Source organism: Oncorhynchus tshawytscha, linkage group LG09 (genome assembly GCF_018296145.1).
Source record: "Oncorhynchus tshawytscha isolate Ot180627B linkage group LG09, Otsh_v2.0, whole genome shotgun sequence".
Lineage (NCBI taxonomy): Eukaryota > Metazoa > Chordata > Actinopteri > Salmoniformes > Salmonidae > Oncorhynchus > Oncorhynchus tshawytscha.
In genome coordinates, this window is record NC_056437.1 from 37,169,466 (window position 1) to 37,191,377 (window position 21,912).

Consider the following 21,912-nt stretch of genomic DNA (forward strand, 5'->3'; position numbering starts at 1 on the left):
ATTCTCCAATGGCGTGTTACAATGCAATGTATTGCAGATGAGCAGAATCAAGTTTTATAATTGGGCTCACAACTTTGTCTTTAAACTCCCTAAAGTATGCAATCCTAAAACAAAGCCACGGACAAAACACATGGTCAAACGCACACAATGGTTATTCAACCAGTTTTTGGCCAGTGGGATGACTCATGTTATGTGAAATATGGATACAAAATGTGCCATTTGCAGGTCTGGATAATGGGGTAGCATATTTATACAATAACACTCCAAATATTATTCAAGAAAATGTGAGAAAGCAAAAAAAGTTAGATAATCATACCCTGCTATATCAAAAGATGAAACCTTTTCAATGTAGCCTACTTGTGCGCTTTAGCCTCAGCCACAATGCAACAACAATTACGCACTTGTGTCCTGCGTCCTTGGAAAACCCCTATCCGCATTGATTGTGTGGGTCACGACGATTACGGTGGAGGGAAATGAGAAGAGATTGACTGACTATACGACAAATAGATAGGAAGGGAGGAGCCAGGTTGCCAAGGTGAATGTAGACTACTGTCTACTCTACGGTATAATCCAGACCTCATTACTAAACACGACACCGCGCTCATGATTGCCGCACATCGTTCATTAAAGGCGATACCAAGAAACCAGAGGAAATTAGCGTGAAACGGACGAGTAGCATCACTCACTTAATTTGCGGTCAAGGCAACATAAAATACTTTATGAAATCTGTATTTACTTTATTGTTAAATAAACCCGAAACACCTTGGTTTACCTATTTCCTTGCTGTCATAAACTGTGCGCTCAGATGACATTTCAATGGAACGGAGCGAGTCGTGTTTCTGATCCATCAGGAAGACGTCCTGGCAACAAAGGTAAACAACGAATTGTATTTGCATTTTTTATGGTCAGATTTTATGGAAATGGCACGCTGTCTCCCTACCTGACATTCATCAGGTGCGCATGCGAAAGAAGACAATTAGGTTTTTATATCACAAGTGTTGCATATCTGTTGCATCATTAATTGTCCATCTCGTATGCGTTTTGGTGAAGCTTGGCACTGGCATTATCATTCCAAAATAGATTATACAAAACATTTCAAGTGTGAGTGTACATTTTATTTGTTGATTCAGTTTACCAAAGTTTGTTATCAGGCTGCTCTAACATTTAATGTCAAATCCAATCCAGATTACCTGTGGAGTTATTTAATCTAATTAGACACATTTGGAATGAAAACTTGTTGAGTGAATAACAATGTGCTTCAACTGATATTTTTATTAGTTGTGCTAATAAAGCTACATACGTGGTTTTGACAAGTTTGTTACCAGGCTGCCTTAAAATTGTATACAGTAGAAACAACTGATTTGAAAATGATACATTTCAGAAATAACTAAATCTTTGAAATTATATAATATATATTTCAGTAGGGAACATTATGCTTCAATCTGTCTCTTACACGTGTGAGCTTTTTTTGACAGTTTCAAAGCTGGCAGTGCACTCAGTAATGTTCAGTTCGGTGTTTCCCCAGATACAATGCTATACGCTAACGCTTATAGGGAAGGACATTCAACAAGCATGACACACAAATAACTGATGATTGGCTGAGAGAAATTGATTATAAAAAGATTGTGGGAGATGTTTTGTTAGACTTCAGCACGGCTTTTGACATTGTCATTCATAGTCTGCTGATGGAAAAACATATGTGTGTTATGGCTTTACACACCCTGCTATATTGTGGATAAAGAGTTACCTGTCTAACACAACACAGAGGTGTTTTTTAATGGGAGCCTCTCCAGCATAATCCCGGTAGAATCAGGAATTCCCAAGGGTAGCTGTCTAGGCCCCTTACTTTTTAAAATGTTTACCAATAACATGCCACTGGCCTTGAGTAAAGTCAGTGTGTCTATGTATACAGATGACTCAAATCAAATCATATATGTCTCACATGCGCCAAATTCAACCTTACAGTGAAATACTTACAAGCCCTAACCAACAATGTAGTTTAAGAAAAAAATATATGAATAAGAAATAAAAGTAACAAATAAACAAAGAGCAGCAGTAAAATAACAAAAGTGAGGCTATATACAGTGGGTACCGTTACAGAGTTAATGTGCAGGGGCACCGGTTAGTCGAGGTAATATGTACATGTAGGTAGAGTTATTAAAGTGACTATCCATAGATAATAACAGAGAGTAGCAGCAGTGTAAGAGGTGGAGGGGGGGGATTTGATTAGATGTTTGATTAGATGCAAAGCATCAATACAGGACTAAGACCGAATCATGCTCCGATGCTCATCGGATGTAGCAGGGCTTGCAAACTACTACAGACTACAAAGGGAAGCACAGCCGAGAGCTGCCCAGTGACACAAGCCTACCAGATGAGCTAAATTACTTCTATGCTCGTTTTGAGGCAAGTAACACTGAAACGTGCATGAGCGCATCAGCTGTTCCGGAAGACTGTGTGATCACCCTTTCCGCTGCCAATGTGAGTAAGACCTTTAAACAGGTCAACATTAACAAGCCAGCAGGGCCAGACAGATTACCAGGACGTGTATTCCAAGCATGCGCTGACCAACAGGCAAGTGTCTTCACTGACATTTTCAACCTCTCCCTGTCAGAGTCTGTAATACCAACATGTTTCAAGCAGACAACCATAGTCCCTGTGCCCAAGAACAATAAGGTAACTTGCCTAAATGTCTACTGACCTGTAGCACTCACATCTGTAGCAATGAAGTGCTTTGAAAGGCTGGTCATAGCGCACATCAACACCATTATCCCAGAAACCCTAGATCCACTCCAATTTGCATACCGCCCCAACAGATCCACAGATGATGCTTTCTATTTTGCACTCCACACTGCCCTTTCCCACCTGGACAAAAATAACACCTACGTGAGAATGCTATTCATTGACTACAGCTCAGCGTTCAACACCATAGTGCCCTCAAATCTCATCACTAAGCTAAGGACCCTGGGACTAAACACCTCCCTCTGCAACTGGATCCTGGACTTCCTGATGGGCCGCCCCCAGGTGGTAAGGGTAGGTAACAACGCTGATCCTCAACACAAGGGCCCCTCAGGGGTGCGTGCTCAGTCCTCTCCTGTACTCCCTGTTCACTCATGACTGCACGGCCAGGCACGACTCCAACACCATCATTACATTTGCCAATGACACAACAGTGGTAGGTCTGATCACCGACAACGACGAGACAGCCTATAGGGAGGAGGTCAGAGACCTGACCGTGCGGTGCCACGACAACAACCACTCCCTCAACGTTATCAAGACAAAAGGAGACGATTGTGGACTACAGGAAAAGGGGACTGAGCACGCCTCCATTCTCATCGTTGGGGCTGCAGTGGAGCAGGTTGAAAGCTTCAAGTTCCTTGGTGTCCACATCACCAACAAACTAACATGTTCCAAGCACACCGAGACAGTCGTGAAGACTGAAAACCTATTCAAAACCTATTCCCCCTCAGGAGACTGAAAACATTTGGCATGAGTCCTCAGATCTGCTCTCGATGGTGCAGCTGTAGAACCCTTTTGAGGATCTGAGGACGCATGCCAAATGTTTTCAATTACAATTGCCCCAGAACAGGGCAGCATGGCTGGCCAACAAATGTTCACGGAGAGCTAACATGAATAATGTGCATGTCAATCTATCCTGGCAAAGTGGAGGAGAGATTGATTTCATCACTAATTGTATTTGTAAGAAGTATTTACATGTTGAATGCACCGAACTGTCTGTTTAAACAAAAAAATACAAATTTTCAGTCAACACTACTGTTATGTAGCTTCAGTTGATTTGACTTCTTGGTTGAATTTTTAAGTAAGCACATAGTTAGCTGGTTCAAATGGATTTTTTTGTATATTTTTTTTCCCCCATCGCTGCAACTCCCGTACGGACTCGGGAGAGGTAAAGGTTGAGAGGCATGCGTCCTCCGGGCGTGCGTCCTCCGAGCGTGCGTCCTCCGAAACACGACCCCACCAAGGCGCACTGTGTCTTGACACAATGCTCGCTTAACCCGGAAGCCAGTCGCACCAATGTGTCGGAGGAAACACTATACACCTGGCTACCGTGTCAAACCCTCCCCTAACCCGGACGACGCTGGGCTAATTGTGCGCCGCCTCATGGGTCTCCCGGTCAAGGGCCAACTGTGACACAGCCTGGAATCGAACCAGGATCTGTAGTGACACAGATAGCACTGTGATGCAGTGCCTTAGATCGCTCCGCCACTCGGGAGGCCCTACGTTGTAGTTATCTTAACTTGACATTTTTAGTCAACACAACTGCAGGTAGCGTAGGGATTAAGAGCGTTAGGCGTTGTGTAACTTTCCATTAAGGTATCTATACTTTTACTCAAGTATGACAGTTGGGTACTTTTTCTACCACTGGTTGAAAGCAAATCAACGTGACATTTTTTTGTCAACTCAACAAATTATGGGTGCACCTGGCGAGACCCAGATGCAGATGGTTAGAGTCAAAGATGTTTATTAACAATCCAAAAGGGGTAGGCAAGAGAATAGTCGTGGACAGGCAAAAGGTCAAAACCAGTTCAGAGGTACAGAATGGCAGGCAGGCTCGAGGTCAGGGCAGGCAGAATGGTCAGGCAGGCGGGAATGGAGTCCAGAAAACAGGCAAAGGTCAAAACCAGGAGGACTAGTAGAAAAGAATAGAAAAGCAGGAGCACGGGAACAAAAACACACTGTTTGACTTGAACATACAAGATGAACTGGCACAGAGAAACAGGAAACACAGGGATAAATACACCAGGGAAAATAAGCGACACCTGCAGGGGGTGGAGACAATCACAAGGACAGGTGAAACAGATCAGGGTGTGACGTAATTTTAGTTGACTTGGCTAATTAAACAAGTCATTTTGACTGAATTTCAAAATATATTTTTTTACAGTGTACAGAGGAGAGCAAGGTGAGTATCAGTCAATAGGAAAGCTGTTTATGTTGGCATCAGGTGCATGCAGGGTGGTTTCTCCAAGCATGGACATCTGCATATTATTACCTCTCCAAATTAATTAACCTCTAAATATTTACCTTTTTTTGTGGGATGTTTGATATTGAATATAATGCTTTTGCATGAACTATCTTGTGTACTGTATATCAAGATGTAATAGGTATCAAGATATAACAGTATTAGGCTACTACAGTGTAATAATCAGAATAGTCTAACCAACAAATGGCAGAATCGTAATAGGGGTTTCAGTGAACAGCTGTGTTGGGTTATTACATGAGAGTAGGTGTCGATGCTTCACAGTGCATGACTCAAATGGGTAATATAGGAGTCTATCAGCCATTAACGCTTGTGTAGATTGCACCGGGGCAGGGCACACACACTGAGATTGGACTAGTCATGCTGTATATTAAGTGAAATGTGATGACAGCTTGTGTCACAGTCACCCTCCAATAAACTACCTGAGGAGAAGGAGGTAAGAGAGGAGGAGAGATTAAGGAGAGGAATCTAGGAAGCTTGGGGTAGAGTGGTGTAACCTTACCAAACCACAGCTTCTTACTCCAGCCCTATCCATGATCATGATGAGTCACAGTCAGGAGGTGTGCCAGGCAGTAACATCAGAGGAAGGGACAACAAGACACTTCCATTGGTTCCATAGGTTTGGAAATGTTATGAGGGAATCAGTCTTTCCTTCCTCCTTCCTAACCACCATTCTATAAGTCATCCATTATGCCACCTCTGGGTGTTAAAGTATGATAATCATCAGAGATATACAAGATAAAAGAGCAAGGCCAATGACCTGTAAAGGAAGGAATTTATCCACCTCTAAGAAAGTCACGACAATAAGAGTCTAGCGTTATTATTTTGTGGGTGTATGGAGGCCAAGGCCAGATTACAAATGCTCTAATGTGATGTGATAGTGAGGAGAGTGGCACGACTAGAACATTTACTAGAGGCATCAACAACTCGGTCTATAAGATTCAGTATATGTGGCCTGGAGTTTTTCCTGACCATGTAACCTGACCAGTTAGAACTCTGGGCCCTAGTTAGGAGCTACTAAGATCCAGAGTATTCCATATTTTTCCTGGTTGGGAAAAAACGTCATGGCCTAGTTATAACTATGATTTCTAGTCAGGTCCAGTGATTCCATTGAGTACTGTCCCAGCTAGTGCACCCTGAGTGTGGGTGTGGCATGTGGGGACAGAGAATGACCTGCTATGTTGAGGTCAGCATTATTGGGGCCCACACAAAGGGCCCTGTTTTCCCCATGAGATCCATGTAGGGTTCTGCTCCTTCCTCTCTGATGTGTGAAACTGATACTCACCCCCTGAGGTCACCATCATTATGATGCTTGAACATTTGAGATCACTTACCAGACAGGCCCATTTTTTGGGTGTATTTCATAATTGATAATGACTGTCCCCTCTGCCCTCTCTCCTCCCTCTCTCCCTTTGTTGAGCAGCGTGACGTTGAGAGTCCTCTGGAGTTCTGAGGTGCCAGAACCCATCAGAACCCATAGTCTGGGGATCAGGGTGCCAGAGGGGGGACGCGGAACCAAGTGGAACCGCTCAGAACTCCGCAGGAGTGTACGGAACCCCTGGGCCTGGCCCTGTGTCCTGGAGGAGGCAGCTGAGGGACGGACCGGGGGCGTCACGTGGCACTGCTCTGCCTGACTCCCACCCAGACCTCACCCCTCAGAGGGCCCTCTCAGCCTGCCTGCTGGGAAGAAGAGCAGGCCTTCAATCTCAGTGGGAAGGAGGAGCAGTGCTCTGTGTTTATTTGTGTTTTCATTAAGCTGTGCTTTTTCAGGATACCTGGACAGTGGATGTGATTTAGACAAGGAGTTTTGCAGTGAGACTGCAGGGAGAATGTAGATGACCTTGTTTTACCTGTAAAGAACCATAGGACATCTGGTCTGCAGTGACCAGCAGGCTGGTAAACAACTGATCACACCTGGCCTTTGGACTACAGAAGCGCCTTTGAGACAATACTGTTGGTGTGGGTGTTGTTGTGTGGGTATGAAGACACTGGACAGCCGGTCATTTTAACAGGGATCATGTACACTGTCATCAGGGCTGATCTGAGACATCAGCTGTCACACTGATATAAGATGACTAAAAATCAACAGAAGACTACACATTCAACCAAACTCCTCTGGAGACTGGAGCCCTGTTTTCCTGTCTCCTCAGTGACAGTCAGTGCTATTTGATTTAACGTATCTCCAGTCCAGTTGGCTCCTCATTTAACGCACCTCGGTAGTGCCAAGTCAACTAGTTTCTCATCACCATGGTGATGTCCCAGGGCACATACACCTTCCTGGCCTGCTTTGCTGGGTTCTGGCTGGTGTGGGCTCTCATCGTCATGCTGTGCTGCTTCTGCAGCTTCATCCAGCGCCGTCTGAAGAAGAGGAGGGAGGAGAGGCTGAGGGAGCAGTGTCTGAGGGCCTTGGAGATGGAGCCATTGGAGTGCCTGGGCCCAGATGGGTTAGGAAGGGAACCCCCCACCAGAGAACCCCTCCATTTCTGCCCCCCACTGACCCTCTCCCCTCCGCTGCACATTCTTCACTCCCTCCCACAGGGCAGCTGGGCCTCCCCTCAAGGTAATGTACTGATACAGTACTTTTCTTTACGGCTTTGAATATTCCACCACAGAGATGCACGCACACACACACACTACGACTAATTAAGATTAGACTGCAGTACTTTGAATCATACACACTTCAACCAAGCTAAATTACTTCTATGCTCGCTTTGAGGCAAGCAACACTGAAACATGCATGAGAGCATCAGCTGTTCCAGGCGACTGTTTGATCACACTCTCCGTAGCCGATGTGAGTAAGACCTTTAAGCAGGTCAGCATTCACAAGGCCACGGGGTCAGACGAATTGCCAGGACTTGCACTCCGAACATGCGCTGACCAACTGGCAAGTGTCTTCACTGACATTTTCAACCTGTCCCAGACTGAGTCTGTAATACCAACATGTTTCAAGCAAACCACCACAGTCTCTGTGCCCAAGAACACTAAGGTAACTTGCCTAAATGACTACTGACCCGTGGCACTGACATCTGTAGCAATGAAGTGCTCTGAAAGGCTGATCATAGCTCACATCAACACCATTATCCCAGAAACCTAGACCCACTCCAATTTGCATACCACCCCAACAGATCCACCAATGATACACTCTATTGCACTCTACACAGCCCTTTCCCACCTGGACAAAAAGAACACCTCCGTGAGAATGCTATTCATTGACTACAGCTCAGCGTTCAACACCATAGTGCACTGAAAGCTCATCACTAAGCTAAGGACTCTGGGACTAAACACTTCCCTCTGCAACTGGATCCTGGACTTCCTGACGGGCCACGCCCAGGTGGTAAGGGTAGGCAACAACACATCTGCCACGTTGATCCTCAACATGGAGTCCCCTCATGGGTGCGTGCTCAGTCCCCTCCTGTACTCCCTGTTCACCCATGACTGCATGGCCAGGCATGACTCCAACACCATCATTTAGTTTGCCGACTACACAACAACGGAAGGCCTGATCACCGACAAGACAGCCTCTAGGGAGGAGGTCAGAGACCTGGCCATGTGGTGCCAGGATAACAACCTCTGCCTCAACGTGATCAAGACAAAGGAGATGATTGTGGACTATAGGAAAAGGACAAAGGAGATGATTGTGGACTACAGGAAAAGCACACGCCCATTCTCATCAACAGGGCTGTAACGGAGCAGGTTGAGAGCTTTAAGTTCCTTGGTGTCCACATGACCAACAAACTATCATGGTCCAAACACACCAGGACAGTGGTGAAGAGGGCACAACAAAGCCTATTCCCCTCAGGAGACTGAAAAGATTTGGCATGGGTCCTCATATCCTCAAAGTTCTACAGCTGCACCATCGAGGGCATCCTGACTGGTTGTATCACTGCCTGGTATGGCAACTGCTCGGCCTCCGACCGCAACGCATATACAGAGTCTGGCCCAGTACATCACTGGGGCCAAGCTTCCTGCCACCTAGGACCTCTATACTAGGTAGTGTCAGAGGAAGGCCCTAAAAATGGTCCAGCCATCCTAGTCATAGACATATCTCTAATACCGCACGGCAAGCGGCACCAGAGTGCCAAGTCTAGGTCCAAGAGGCTTCTTAACAGCTTCTACCCCCAAGCCAAGACTCCTGAACAGCTAATCAAATGGCTACCCAGACTATTTGCATTGTCCCCCTCCACGCCCTCTTTTACGCTGCTGCTACTACTCTCTGGTTATTATCTATGCATAGTCACTTTAACTCTACCTACATGTACATATTACCTCAATTACTTCGACTAACCTGTGCCCCCGCACATCGAGTCTGTTCCGGTACCCAGTGTATTTAGCCTCGCTACTCTTATTTAACTGCAACTCTAACTATTTGTTATTTTTGTTTTACCACACACATATTTTTCTTAAAACTTGCATTGTTGGTTAGTAAGTAAGTAAGCATTTCACTATAAGGTCTACTACACCTGTTGTATTTGGCACATGTGACAAATACAACAAAAACAAGTTTGTTTTAGCTCTGATGTTTACCATGCAACCTCCTTTTCCAGTTCAATATGAGAGCAATATAAACAAACACACAAAGAGCATAACCCAGGAGACACCTGCAGTTTTCTGTACATTACATGCTACAGGCATGACAGCAGTGACTATGAAGGTTTGCTGTAGGCTCTTGTTGTATCTGTAGCTGTGTTCCTTCATGGGTGACATGGTGACAGTTAGCACTGTAGCGTAGGCGGTGTGTAGGCAGAGCAGTGGCAGAGTTGGCAGCACAGCAGCCAGCGCAATGACAGAGACTGCAAGAAGCTCGACACTTAGTAGGCACTAACGGCGTGACAGTCAGTCAGTGGCGTGAAAGGTAGGCTAGCAGCAGCCATTGAAATAGACAGAGGGCTAGCAAGCACAACAGCCAGAAAGAGGAACTCAGTACCAAGGCGGCTAGGACAGGCTGGTTAAGGGGTGCACCTCAGAGTGGTAGAAAAATGGGGATACCCTCCCCCAAATGTCATTATAGCTCCAGGACATAAAATGTAAATTTTTTATTGCCGTTTCCTCATGCTGAGATCCATAGACCTCCAGCATTGGAGAGGACTTTTTCCAATAATACCTTCCTCCATGTAGCTGCTGTTGTGCCTGCGTCATAGGTGCTGTCCTTGGCGGCAGATGTGGGCCCCGGTGCCCCAGGATCACAGAGGCTGAGATTAGCAATCCTGCCCCCGGTGAAGGTGGCTCCCCTCTGGATAGTCCCTGAGCCTCGTCCCCCCCGCCTGCCATTCCACCATCCTCTATACTCCTCCACGGCCCTGCCAGCCCTCTGCACCAGTGGCCCTCTCTAGGTTTGGAGGCATTGCTGACACTGGAAACAAACACCCGCCTGGCGAAACACATGAAACACTCCTTTCATCTCCCAGTGTTCTGGGCCTCCATTGTTACTGTATGGAAGTAATTTTTATTCATACATATAGCAGCTGGGGCTAATATTAGAGACCAAAGCAGGGCATTATAAATGTGAGGTGGAAAACGAGATCATAAAAACTATAGTGTAATTCGTTGTGAATATGTGGACACATACAGGGCATGTACAGTTGTGGCCAAAAGTTTTGAGAATGACACAAATATAAATTTCCACAAAGTTTGCTGCCTCAGTTGCAAATGAGAACTTGTTCTCAACTAGCCTACCTGGTTAAATAAAGGTGAAATAAAAAAATAAATAATATTTTTGTCAGATGTTACTATGGAATAGTGAAGTCTAATTACAAGCATTTCATATCTGTCAAGGGCTTTTATTGACAATTACACGAAGTTGGTGCAAAGAGTCAATATTTGCAGTGTTGACCCTTCTTTTTCAAGACCTCTGCAATCTGCCCTGGCATGCTGTCAATTATCTTTTGGCCACATCCGGACTGATGGCAGCCAATTTTTATAATCAATGCTTGGAGTTTGTCAGAATTTGTGGGTTTTTGTTTGTCCACCCGCCTCTTGAGGATTGACCACAAGTTCTCAATGGGCTCAAGGTCTGGGGAGTTTCCTGGCCATGGACACAAAATGTTGATGTTTTGTTCCTCGAGCCACTTAGTTATCACTTTTGCCTTATGGCAATGTGTTCCATCATGCTGGAAAAGGCATTGTTCGTCACCAAACTGTTTCTGGATGGTTGGGAGAAGTTGCTCTCGGAGGATGTGTTGGTACCATTCTTTATTCATGGCTGTGTTGTTAAGCAAAATTGTGAGTGAGCCCACACCCTTGGCTGAGAAGCAACCCCACACATGAATGGTCTCAGGATGCTTTACTGTTGGCATGACACAGGACTGATGGTAGCACTCACCTTGTCTTCTCTACTTCCACAGCTACACCTCCAATTGACTCAAATGATGTCAATTACCCTATCAGAAGCATCTAAAAGCCATGACATTTTCTGGAACTTTCAAAGCTGTTTTAAGGCAACTGTACAAAGCAGATCAGTGCCACCACAAGAACACTTCAAATAAACTTTATTTGTCACATGCGCCAAATACAAGAAGTTTAGACTTTACCTTGAAATGCTTACTTACAAGCCCTTAACCAACAGTGCAGGTCAAGAAGAATAAAATATTTACCAAGTAGACTCAAATAAAAAGTAACACAATAAGAAAACAACTGTCACGTCGGCATAAATGGTTCGAGAGACAGGTGCAGGAATGCGTAATAGGGTTTTGTATTGTACCCAAATTATGGCAAGGCACGGGGACAAAGACCAAACAAACACTATACAAAAGGGTTGAAACCCAAATAAATAACACACGCGCACAATGATTAACACACGGGACCCATAATCATCTGCGAAATCCACAATGACATAAAAGCCAAAACACACAGCACCGGTACTCACACACACCAACGGATATTGTAACAATAATGGACTGCCCAATGGAAACCAAAGGGCACACTTATATACGTACTAATCAGTGGGAATAGGGGACAGGTGTGTGTAATGAAAGTTCCAGAGGGATCCGTAACAATAATAAGGCTATATACAGGTGGCACCAGTACCGAGTCAGTGTGCGGGGGTACAGGCTAGTTGAGGCAATCTGTACATGTAGGTGGGGGCGAAGTGACTACCAAGAGGTAACAAACAAACAGCGAGTAGCAGAAGTGTACAAGGGGGGTGGAAATCAATGTAAATTGTCTGTTGGCGATTTTATGAATTGTTCAGCAATCTTATGGCTTAGAGAAAACAGTCTGACTGGAGTCTCTGACAATTGTATGGGCTTTCCTCTGACACGGCCTATTATATAGGTCCTGGACGGGAGGAAGCTTGGCTCCAGTGATGTACTGGGCCGTACGCACTACCATCTGTAGCGCCTTAAGGTCAGATGCTGAGCAGTTGCCATACCAGGCGGTGATGCAACCAGTCAGGATGCTCTCAAGGTTGCAGCTGTAGAACCTTTTGAGGATCTGAGGACCCATGCCAAATATTTTCAGTCTCCTGAGGGGGAAAAGGTTTTGAAGGTTTTGAAAAGGTTTGATGTTAATGGGCCTTTTCCTGTAGTCCACGATCAACTCCTTTGTCTTGCTCACATTGAGGGTGAGGTTGTTGTCCTGGCACCACACTGCCAGTTCTATGACCTCCTCCCTATAGGCTGTCTCATCGTTGTCAGTGATCAGGCCTAGCACTGTTGTGTCATCTGCAAACTTAATGATGGTGTTGGAGTCGTGTTTGGCCACCCAGTCGTGGGTGAACAGGGAATACAGGAGGGGACTAAGTACACATCCCTGAGGGTCCCCAGTGTTAAGGATCAGTGTGGCAGATGTGCTGTTGCCTACTCTTACCACCTGGGGGCGGCCCATCAGGAAGTCCAGGATCCAGTTGCAGAGGGAGGTGTTTAGTTTAGTGATGAGCTTCGTGGGCACTATGGAGTTGAACGCTGAGCTGTAGTCAATGAACAGCATTCTCACATAGGTGTTCCTTTTGTCCAGGTGAGAAAGAGCAGTGTGGAGTGCGATTGAGATTGCGTCATCTGTGGATCTGTTTGGGTGGTATGCGAATTGGTTTGGGTCCAGGGTGTCCGGGAGGATGCTGTAGATGTGAGCCATAACCAGCCTTTCAAAGCACTTCATGGCTACCGACTTGAGTGCCACTGGGCGGTAATCATTTAGGCAGGTTATCTTCGCTTCCTTGGGCACAGGGACTATGGTGGTCTGCTTGAAACATGTAGGTATTACAGACTCGGTCAGGGAGAGGTTGAAAATGTCAGTGAAGACACTTGACAGTTGGTCCGCACATGCTTTGATTACACGTCCTGGTAACCTGTCTGGGCCAGCGGCTTTGTGAATGTTGACCGGTTTAAAAGGTTTTGTTCACATCGGCTACCGAGAGAGTTATCACACAGTCACCCAGAACAGCTGGTGCTCTCGTGCATGCTTCAGCATTGCTTGCCTCGAAGCAGGCATAAAAAGCATTTATCTCGTCTGGTAGGCTTGCGTCACTGGGCAGCTCGCGTCTGGGTTTCCCTTTGTAGTCTGTAATAGTTTTCAAGCCCTGCCACATCCGACGAGTGTCAGAGCCGGTGTAGTAGGATTCAATCTTAATCCTATATTGACGCTTTGCTTGTTTGATGGTTCATCTGAAGGCATAGCGGGATTTCTTTTAAGTGTCTGGGTTAGCCTCCCGCTCCTTGAAAGCGGCAGCTCTAGCCCTTAGCACGATGTGGATGTTGCCTGTAATCCATGGCTTCTAGTTGGGATATGTACATACAGTCACTGTGGGGACGACGTCATCGATGCACTTATTGATGAAGCCGATGACTGAGGTGGTGTATTCCTCAATGCCACATACTGTGGAGGATTTCCCATATCACACATTCCATATCCTTGACATCAATCAGTTGCCGTGTGTTTAGAGAGCAGCAACATTTCTTCCGTTGGAAAACATTCTGTGCAAAGTGGTATGGCTTCCTGGAATATGTAGGGAGAATCTCAACTGCATTCTCCTTGCATCTTCTCTTCTTGCCTCCTTAATACCCATTGGATGAGAGAGTCAATGGTCCCTCCTCTCTGACCTTCTCAAATCAAATCACATTTTATTTGTCACATACACATTTTTAGCAGATGTTATTGCGGGTGTAGCGAATTGCTTCCTCCAATGAGTTTTGAGGAGGCGGCGAGGAGAGAGGATGAGTTGAGTAGGCAATTGAGGTTTTCCCATTATATAGTATAGAAAGGCTGTGGGTAGTCTTTGAAAGAGATGCGGGCTGTAAAATGGGAGTTTATGATTAGTAATACCTCTCCCTTTCTCAGCCTGGGTTTCCACACTAGAGGAAGTAGCACTGTCAAAGCACTGCAAATAAAGTACTCCAGAGGTGTGGTCAGAGGGTGTGTCATTGTTATTAGCCCAGCTAGCTACATTTTACAACCCTCCGGATTCATCACCGAGTAGTCAGAGTCCAAGGAGATATTACTTCACCAGTTTGCTCCACATCCTTATCTCTGACTTGTATTTTGTTGTTCAAACCACAAGTATATCAGAGTTTCCAGGCGTGAATGACCTATGACGTCTCAACTGTACTAACCTCACATGACATCATTCGAAAGGAAGTCGTCCCGATATGGTAAACCCTGGGGGCGCGAACACTTCATACAGCTGAATGTACTTTACCGCCCACTAATTACTTTACAGACTTCATGTTATTGCCTCGTGCTACCGGTTTGTCACATCAAAGCATGCTTACTATGTTTTATGTATCAATTGCAGTTATACCTGTTTTCAAAGACAGAAAAGGCAGAGTTAAAATAAATGTTCTACATTCTTTCATTACAATCAACATGACGAGCACAAGGCTCTATCTATAAAAATAAAGTTCTGAACCCTTATCGTTTGAATGGTTTCAGCAATTTTTATCTTGTATTCTTTTGAACGTAATTAAAAACATGAATTGGGGGTATTTAGAAAACTATATGGGTAGAGAACATTGAACAGAACAATAACTCCATTTGGACAAAAAAATTCAGATAGAACCTTATAGTTCCAAGCTCTCAATGATTTGTTTCACCTGAAAAGAAATGCACAGTGCTTTCAGAATGAATTGTCTAATTCACACTGAACACTAGTACAGGCTTGCCTCGGTTCGGCCCTACAGTGTGAATCAGACACAAGTCTATCGACCCGCTCGCCTCTACTCTCATTCCATCTTTTACAGGTCCCTCTCTCTGTGTCACACCTGTCCTGTTCCTATGGGTTTTCTCTTTGTGAGCTTTGGAGGGAGTGAATCCAGATGATTGTGCTGAAAACATCAGTAAATTAGCCTCCGACTTGTGGCTTGAATGTTTCTGTCAGAACAAATATCTCACTAAGCTCTCTTTACACTGTGTGTGTGTGTGTGTGAATGTGTGCACGTGTGTGAAGCCATTCAGTATTTCAAAATGTCCGAATTGAGTCAAAGAAGCCTTTATTGTAGGCTACTGTACTCATCAATGGAATTCTCACCGCTCAACCTGTGTTCCACATGATTCACAGTTTAAAGGCAGAGCTGTCAGTGTAGGAGTTGGACTTGGCAGTGGTATCAGTTACTTCAGATGTATAGTCAGCCATCTGAGATGACTGAGGCGTCAGTGAAGCTCCATTAACATTATGTAATAGCCAGCAGGAGTTAGCTTAGCAATAATAATCACCCACACAACCCTTTCCACAGGATCCCTACCTTTAGACCTAAACACTGACAATCCAATGGCCTAATATGACTGTGTCCATGGTAAAGTAGAATTTGATAATACTGATGGATTTGGTTTATATTAAGCTTTTCCAATGCTTACAGCACTTTACATTGTTAAGGGGAAACTAACATACTGTACGTTTGTCTGTTTCCTCCCCAGAGACGGACGTGTTTGGAAAGCCCCCCTGCTATGAGGAGGCTGTTCTGATGGAGGACCCCCCTCCTCCCTACTGTGAGGTGCTGGCTGACAGCCGGGGGGGCACCAACACCAAGCCCTCCTCCCGGGCCTCCAGGCTGGAGCAGCAGGAGACTGAGACCTCCAAGACTCCTCCGGTCACAGTGTTCTCAGAGAGGGGCTACTCCTCCCTGATCCGCCTGCCCACTGCCCGACGCTGGGACTCCCTGGGTCACCTGCTGTCTACCATGGACCTCAACCACAACACCCTCCCCATGGAGCCCCTCTCCCTGCAGGCCCAGGCCACCACTACCATGCCCCGCGAGGGCCGGACTCACACACAGCCAGAGCTGGGGCTGAGAAGTATCCAGGGGCTCAGGCGGCTAGAGCAGAGCTGTGGCCTGCCCACGTCCTTCCCTCTGCTGGGTCGCAGCACGGCAGTGTAAGCCTGAATAATCCTCCTGGAGGTGGGGGTGAGGCTGAAGCTAAGGACGCTGGGTTGAGGTGGAGAGGCATTGGGTTGGGTTTGAGGAGGGGCGTCTGGTTTGTAGAGTTGGACTGATGGAGGGGGTAGAGGAGGAAAAACACCTTTTAGACTCCCAGCAGCCAGAGGTGTTGTTCTCTGCTTTCTTCTGTGCAGTGAGATGAGGACAACTTTTCTAAAGATGACATATCTGCCTTCCTCTCATCATCCCTCTTTTATCTTGCTTTGTCTCCCTCCATATCTGTCTCGCTCTATTCTCTCTCTCTGGCTGTGTTGATCTCTCTATTCTCCATGGCGTCGCAGCCTGATGCAGAGCAGCTATTACACCGAGGGTACAAAACATTTGGAACATCTTCCTAATATTGAGTTGCAACCCTTTTTGCCCTCATAACATCCTCAATTCGTCGGGGCATTGACTCTACAAGGTATCGAAAGCATCCACAGGGATGCTGGCCCATGTTGACTCCAATGCTTCCCACCATTGTGTCAAGTTGTCTGGATGTCCTTTGGGTGGTGGACCATTCTTGATACACACGGGAAACTGTTGAGCGTAAAAAATCCAGCAGTGTTGCAGTTCTTGACATACTTAAACCCATGCGCCTGGTACTTACTGTACTACCATACCTCGTTCAAAGGCACTTAAAACTCTTGTCTTGCCCATTCACCCTCTGAATGGCACATACACAATCCATGTCTCAATGCATAAAAATCCCAGTGGTGGAAAAAGTACCCAAATGTTATACTTGAGTAAAGGTAAAGATACTTTAATAGAAAATGACTCAAGTAAAAGTGAAAGTCACCCAGTAAAATACTACTTGAGTAAAAGTCTAAAAGTATTTGGTTTTAAATATACTTAAGTATCAAAAGTAAAAGTATAAATAGTTTCAAATGTCCAGACTGCATCATTTTCTTGTTTTTTAAATTTACAGATAGCTAGGGGCATGCTCCAACACTCAGACATTATTTACAAACAAAGCATGTGTTTAGTGAGTCTGCAGTAGGGATGACCAGGGATGTTCTCTTGATAAGTGTGTGAATTGGACCATTTTCCTGTCCTTCTGAGCATTCAAAATGTAACAAGTACTTTTGGGTGTCAGGGAAAATGTATGGAGTAAAAAGTACATAATTTTCTTTAGTAAAAGAAGTCAAAAATATAAATAGTAAAGTACAGATACCCCAAAAAACTACTTAAGTAAAAATACTTGAAAGTACTACTCAAGTACTTCACACCACTGAAAAATCATTCCTCCCCTTTATCTACACAGATTTAAGTGGATTTAATAAGTGACATCAATAAGTGATCATAGCTTTCACCTAGATTCATCTGGTCAGTCTGTCATGGAAAGGTGTTCCTAATGTTTTGTGCACTCAGTATATGAGTCTGCTGTTGCCATGGCTCCCTGGAACTGTCTGTTGCCCATGATGCCTTGGCCCCCTAGCGACTCCAGGTAGAAAGACCTCTAGTAGCTCTGTGTTGCTCCTGTTGTATAACATTAACAGTGAAGGACCAAGAGATTTGCTGAATTCAGTAGCTATCGTCCTGCTCTGAGAATTGCGATGTGCAATGGAAACACTGTTTTGAATTTGAAAAAGCTCTTCTCCATCATTACTGTCATATCTTCAAGATGTTTTTGAACTATGTGGACTATGAATATCAATTTAATAAACCACAGCTGGGGATTGTTGCTCCTCGGTGTACGGATGACTGTGTGTGTGTATGTATGTATGTGTGCATGTGTGTGTGTGTGTGTGTGCGCATGTGTGTGCGTGTGTGTGCGTATGTACGTGTGCGTGTGCGCGTGTGCATGTATGTGTGTGTGCATGTGCGTGTATGTGTGCGTGCGTGTGCATGTGTGTGCGTGTGCATGTATGTGCGTGTATGTGTGTGTATGTATGTATGTGTGCGTGTATGTATGTATGTATGTGTGTGTATGTATGTATGTGTGTGTATGTATGTGTGAGTGTATGTATGTGTGCGTGTGTGTGTATGCATATGTGTATATGTGTGGTCTAGCTCCTAAATCATTAGTCCAATCAAATACAAAGGGAGACAGCAGCCTTTTTCCAGCAGGAATAAGTTCCCTCTATCCGAAGAATTGAAACCCTTGTATAAATAATTCATAACGCTAATCATAAGATTTCCTTTCTCTCCCTCTCTGGGTTGTAAATTACTTCCTAATGGTTGCAATCTGTCCATCAGTGAAGCGTTTCATCGAGATTGTAAATCCATTTCTCTCTTTCTCTCCATCTCAAGCTACTCATCAGGTTGGATGTGACTGTGAAACACTCCTTCACATTGCCATGCGGGTGCTACAGTACATACAGCAGACACCATTACAGAAAATTGAAACAGTCATGGTAGCAAGGCAAACCCATCACCATGCAGCAATTGCAGACACAGGATTTTCTTTCCTTATTTCCTCAAATATTATTTAGCTATTCATGGCTTTCTCTCTCTCTCTCTCTCGCTCTTTCATAATATCTGACCCCTTCTCTCGGCACCACTGGTGTTTTGAATGACATTCAGACAGCTCCTCTTCGTTGAGCTTTGGAAAACACTTTAAACAAGAAGCTTTGGAAGACGCTTTAAACAAGTGCTTTCCCTTGTCACTCACAACCAATTATATCTTGGGAATATTTTTTCACAGCTAGTGTGATTAAGCGCTGAATTCAATCCGTGGAGCTGATGATCAGCGTTACAGCATGATTACATTTAAAGGCAATGTTCCCCATCAGCGGAGACTGCATTCACAGTAAACCCTGCATATGTCGGCTTAATCTGAAATTACCTTCATATTTTGATCACGCAGTCGTGCCCCAGATGCTTTTGCAGGGGAAAAAATCTGAAAAAATCTGGGAAAATTAGTGAGATATGAACAATAGTGCGTTGATTGCATCAAGGCCAAAGTATTTCCTTCTTCTGAATCCATCCAATACGGACCCCTTTTACTACCCTTCTCAGCCTATGAGGAACCATGTTACCCACCAAGGTCCACCTCTTTGTTCTTAGCTGTTATGTAACCCAATTCAATCACATTATGTAACCACTGAAATTAATGCATTATTTGATGGGCTTACCTGGCAGTACCCTTGAGATGCTTGGACAAATTAGGAAGCTTGTCAGCTTGGTTCGGTCCTCAAGGACGCTCGAGTTAGGGAATTGGATTGGAGGTCTTCAATCCAAGGAACACCACATTACAGTATGGGGCACAGCAGGTTATACAAATGTGCAGGTAGGAAACATACAGTACCCAACAGAAGGAGAGAGATGGAGAGACCGGAGGGGGAGAGAGAGAAAAAGGGGTGAGAGGAGAAAGAGAGCATGAGAGAAAGCTACTTGAGGCCATTCCTGTAAATAGAGAATGTTATTACTGAGAGGTAAAAAAAAGTATTGCAGTTTGAAGTGAGGGGCAATAGGGGAATGTCAAAGAGCACTTATTTATATATTAAGGTAGTTGTGGTTATCTTGAAACCTAAAATTTAGGCCGTCCATTAAGTTTATTCCAGATGCTGTTTTTTGTGTGTTTTTTTTTTACAGTATACAATTGCATTTAGACAATCATTTTGAGAGCTTAGGAGTGTTCCTTTTTTGGAACAACCAATTTAATCTGATTATCATGGCCCCTGCATGTACAGATTCATGATATAAGTGTAACTGAAAACAAACACAGTTTAATTGGAGGTGTTTCTATCCATGCTTGAATGTAGAAGTAAATGTTAAATATTATTTTGCCAAATGTTTTGTCTGTTTAAATCACACGTCATATACAGTCTTCTTGATTGATTGACAATTGCTTCTGAGCTGTCATGCCTGGATTCCAGTCGCTTATTTCATTGTACAACTGTTATTTTGTTTATGCAGTTTATTTTATTTTCCCCCTCCTCCGCCACAGAAGGAAAAGACAGAGGTGTAAAACTGTCATCCTTCCTCTGTTGGCCTATGTGTTGCTTGGCAACCACCAGGCCAGAGTGCTAGCTCAGAGTTTGTTTACATAGAGTGAATGGGAACGTCAGCTGTGTGGCCAGTGCTGAACATAGTCAGAGCACAATGGATATGGGCGACTGGGCAAGGTTACATGGCTTCTAGCTACAAGTGTGGGACTGGGACTGTCAGACAGAGTTTCCCCATCTCCTAACCCAGGGGTCACTCAACACAGTTGGAACTGGACCCATATCATAGAGAATGAGAGGCCTCTAGTGGCCAATAGGTATTAGCATTTGCAGCGCCATTGAGTGCTTCCACCACTTTAATATAGTCAACTGGGTGGGACTTCCAACTTCCTTGGCTGGTCCATTCTGGTGACCCTGTTGGAGTTGTGACCAACTGGGTTATGAGGAGGGATCAGTCAATTGTGAAGAAGAAAATGGACTACTTCAAAATTGAGATTTCTTTAATATGGTTGCCTATGCTGTCACAGACACTTTAACGGTACAAAGATGAGTCCTCTACCTCTGTGCCCGGGTACATCAACTGTCTAGCTGGCAATGTGGCAGCCATTTTGAGGAGCTCAATAAAATGCCCTGATAGAATGGACTGTTCCTCTAACATTGGGTTGGCATCACTGTGGTATATCCATCATTTGAGGAATTCAAACAGACATGTATTTACCATCCAAGGAAGCATATTATTCCAGACAGGCTACAGATTGATATGGCTTATAGCAGAACGTGGCCCTGCCATAGTATGGACTCTCTGACACCTCCTCACAAATACATACCTGTTCCTCTGTGACTGTCTGTACAGCATGTAGCATGCAAAGTGTTCTGTATACATCTGACTGCAGGAGCTGTTCTCTGTTAGTTCTCTCCTACATCTGCTGCTACTACTGTATTGTATGGAATGCATAGCAAAAATGTCCCCCTACTACCTATATAGAACCTTTGACTAGGGCCCATAGGAACTATATAGGGAATAGGGTGCCATTTGGGACACAACATATGTGTTCTATGTATACCTGTGAGAAAGGGGCTTCATAGTCATAGTCCAGTTATGGTTCTAAGTCAATGGTACCAACATCTCTTTAATAAAATGCAGTTGAATAAAAATATAGATTAAAAACAAAACATGACAAGTGGCTTTGACAGATTCGTGTTTCAATGTGGCTGGATGTTTTGTGTTCATGATCATACCTGCTTTGAAGAGATTATTTGATTGCTAGATCATTTAAATGTAAAAAAAAAAAACTGAACTTCCAACAATATATGCTATAAGATTCCCTGACCAAGACGGATGTCACGTTGCAGGGATGCCAATGTTCATTCTAATGTTCTATTTAACATCTAATATTTATGATGCTAGAATATATATATATATATTCTTAACTAGGCAAGTCAGTTAAGAACACATTTTTATTTACAATGATGGCCTACCGGGGAACAGTGGGTTAACTGCCTTGTTCAGGTGCAGAACGACAAGTTTTACCATGTCAGCTCAGAGATTCGGTCCAGCAACCTTTTGGTTACTGTCCCAATGCTCTAACCATTAGGCTACCTGCTGCCCCAGTTGTACAACTGGATTGGGGAGAAGTGGGCAAAAAGAAAACATGTTCAAATCAAAAGTCTGAAATCATCG

The 21,912-nt window shown here is 44.5% G+C and overlaps 1 protein-coding gene across 1 annotated transcript; it reads left to right on the forward strand.

The window, feature by feature from the left end:
- The first annotated feature begins 476 nt into the window (after nt 1–476).
- LOC112259363 (proline-rich protein 7) lies at nt 477–16,745 on the forward strand. Its single transcript, XM_024434073.2, has 3 exons — nt 477–872; nt 6,423–7,559; nt 15,842–16,745. Exons 2-3 carry the CDS (start codon nt 7,247–7,249, stop codon nt 16,300–16,302), a joined length of 774 nt encoding a protein of 257 aa, XP_024289841.1. The 5' UTR covers nt 477–872; nt 6,423–7,246; the 3' UTR covers nt 16,303–16,745.
- Nucleotides 16,746–21,912: the final 5,167 nt, after the last annotated feature.

Bases quoted from the DNA above. Each gene is read 5' to 3' on its own strand.
- LOC112259363 (XM_024434073.2), top strand. From the start codon at position 7,247: ATGGTGATGTCCCAGGGCACATACACCTTCCTGGCCTGCTTTGCTGGG. The intron at 7,560-15,841 runs GTAATGTACTGA...TTTCCTCCCCAG, and splicing joins CAGCTGGGCCTCCCCTCAAG to AGACGGACGTGTTTGGAAAG.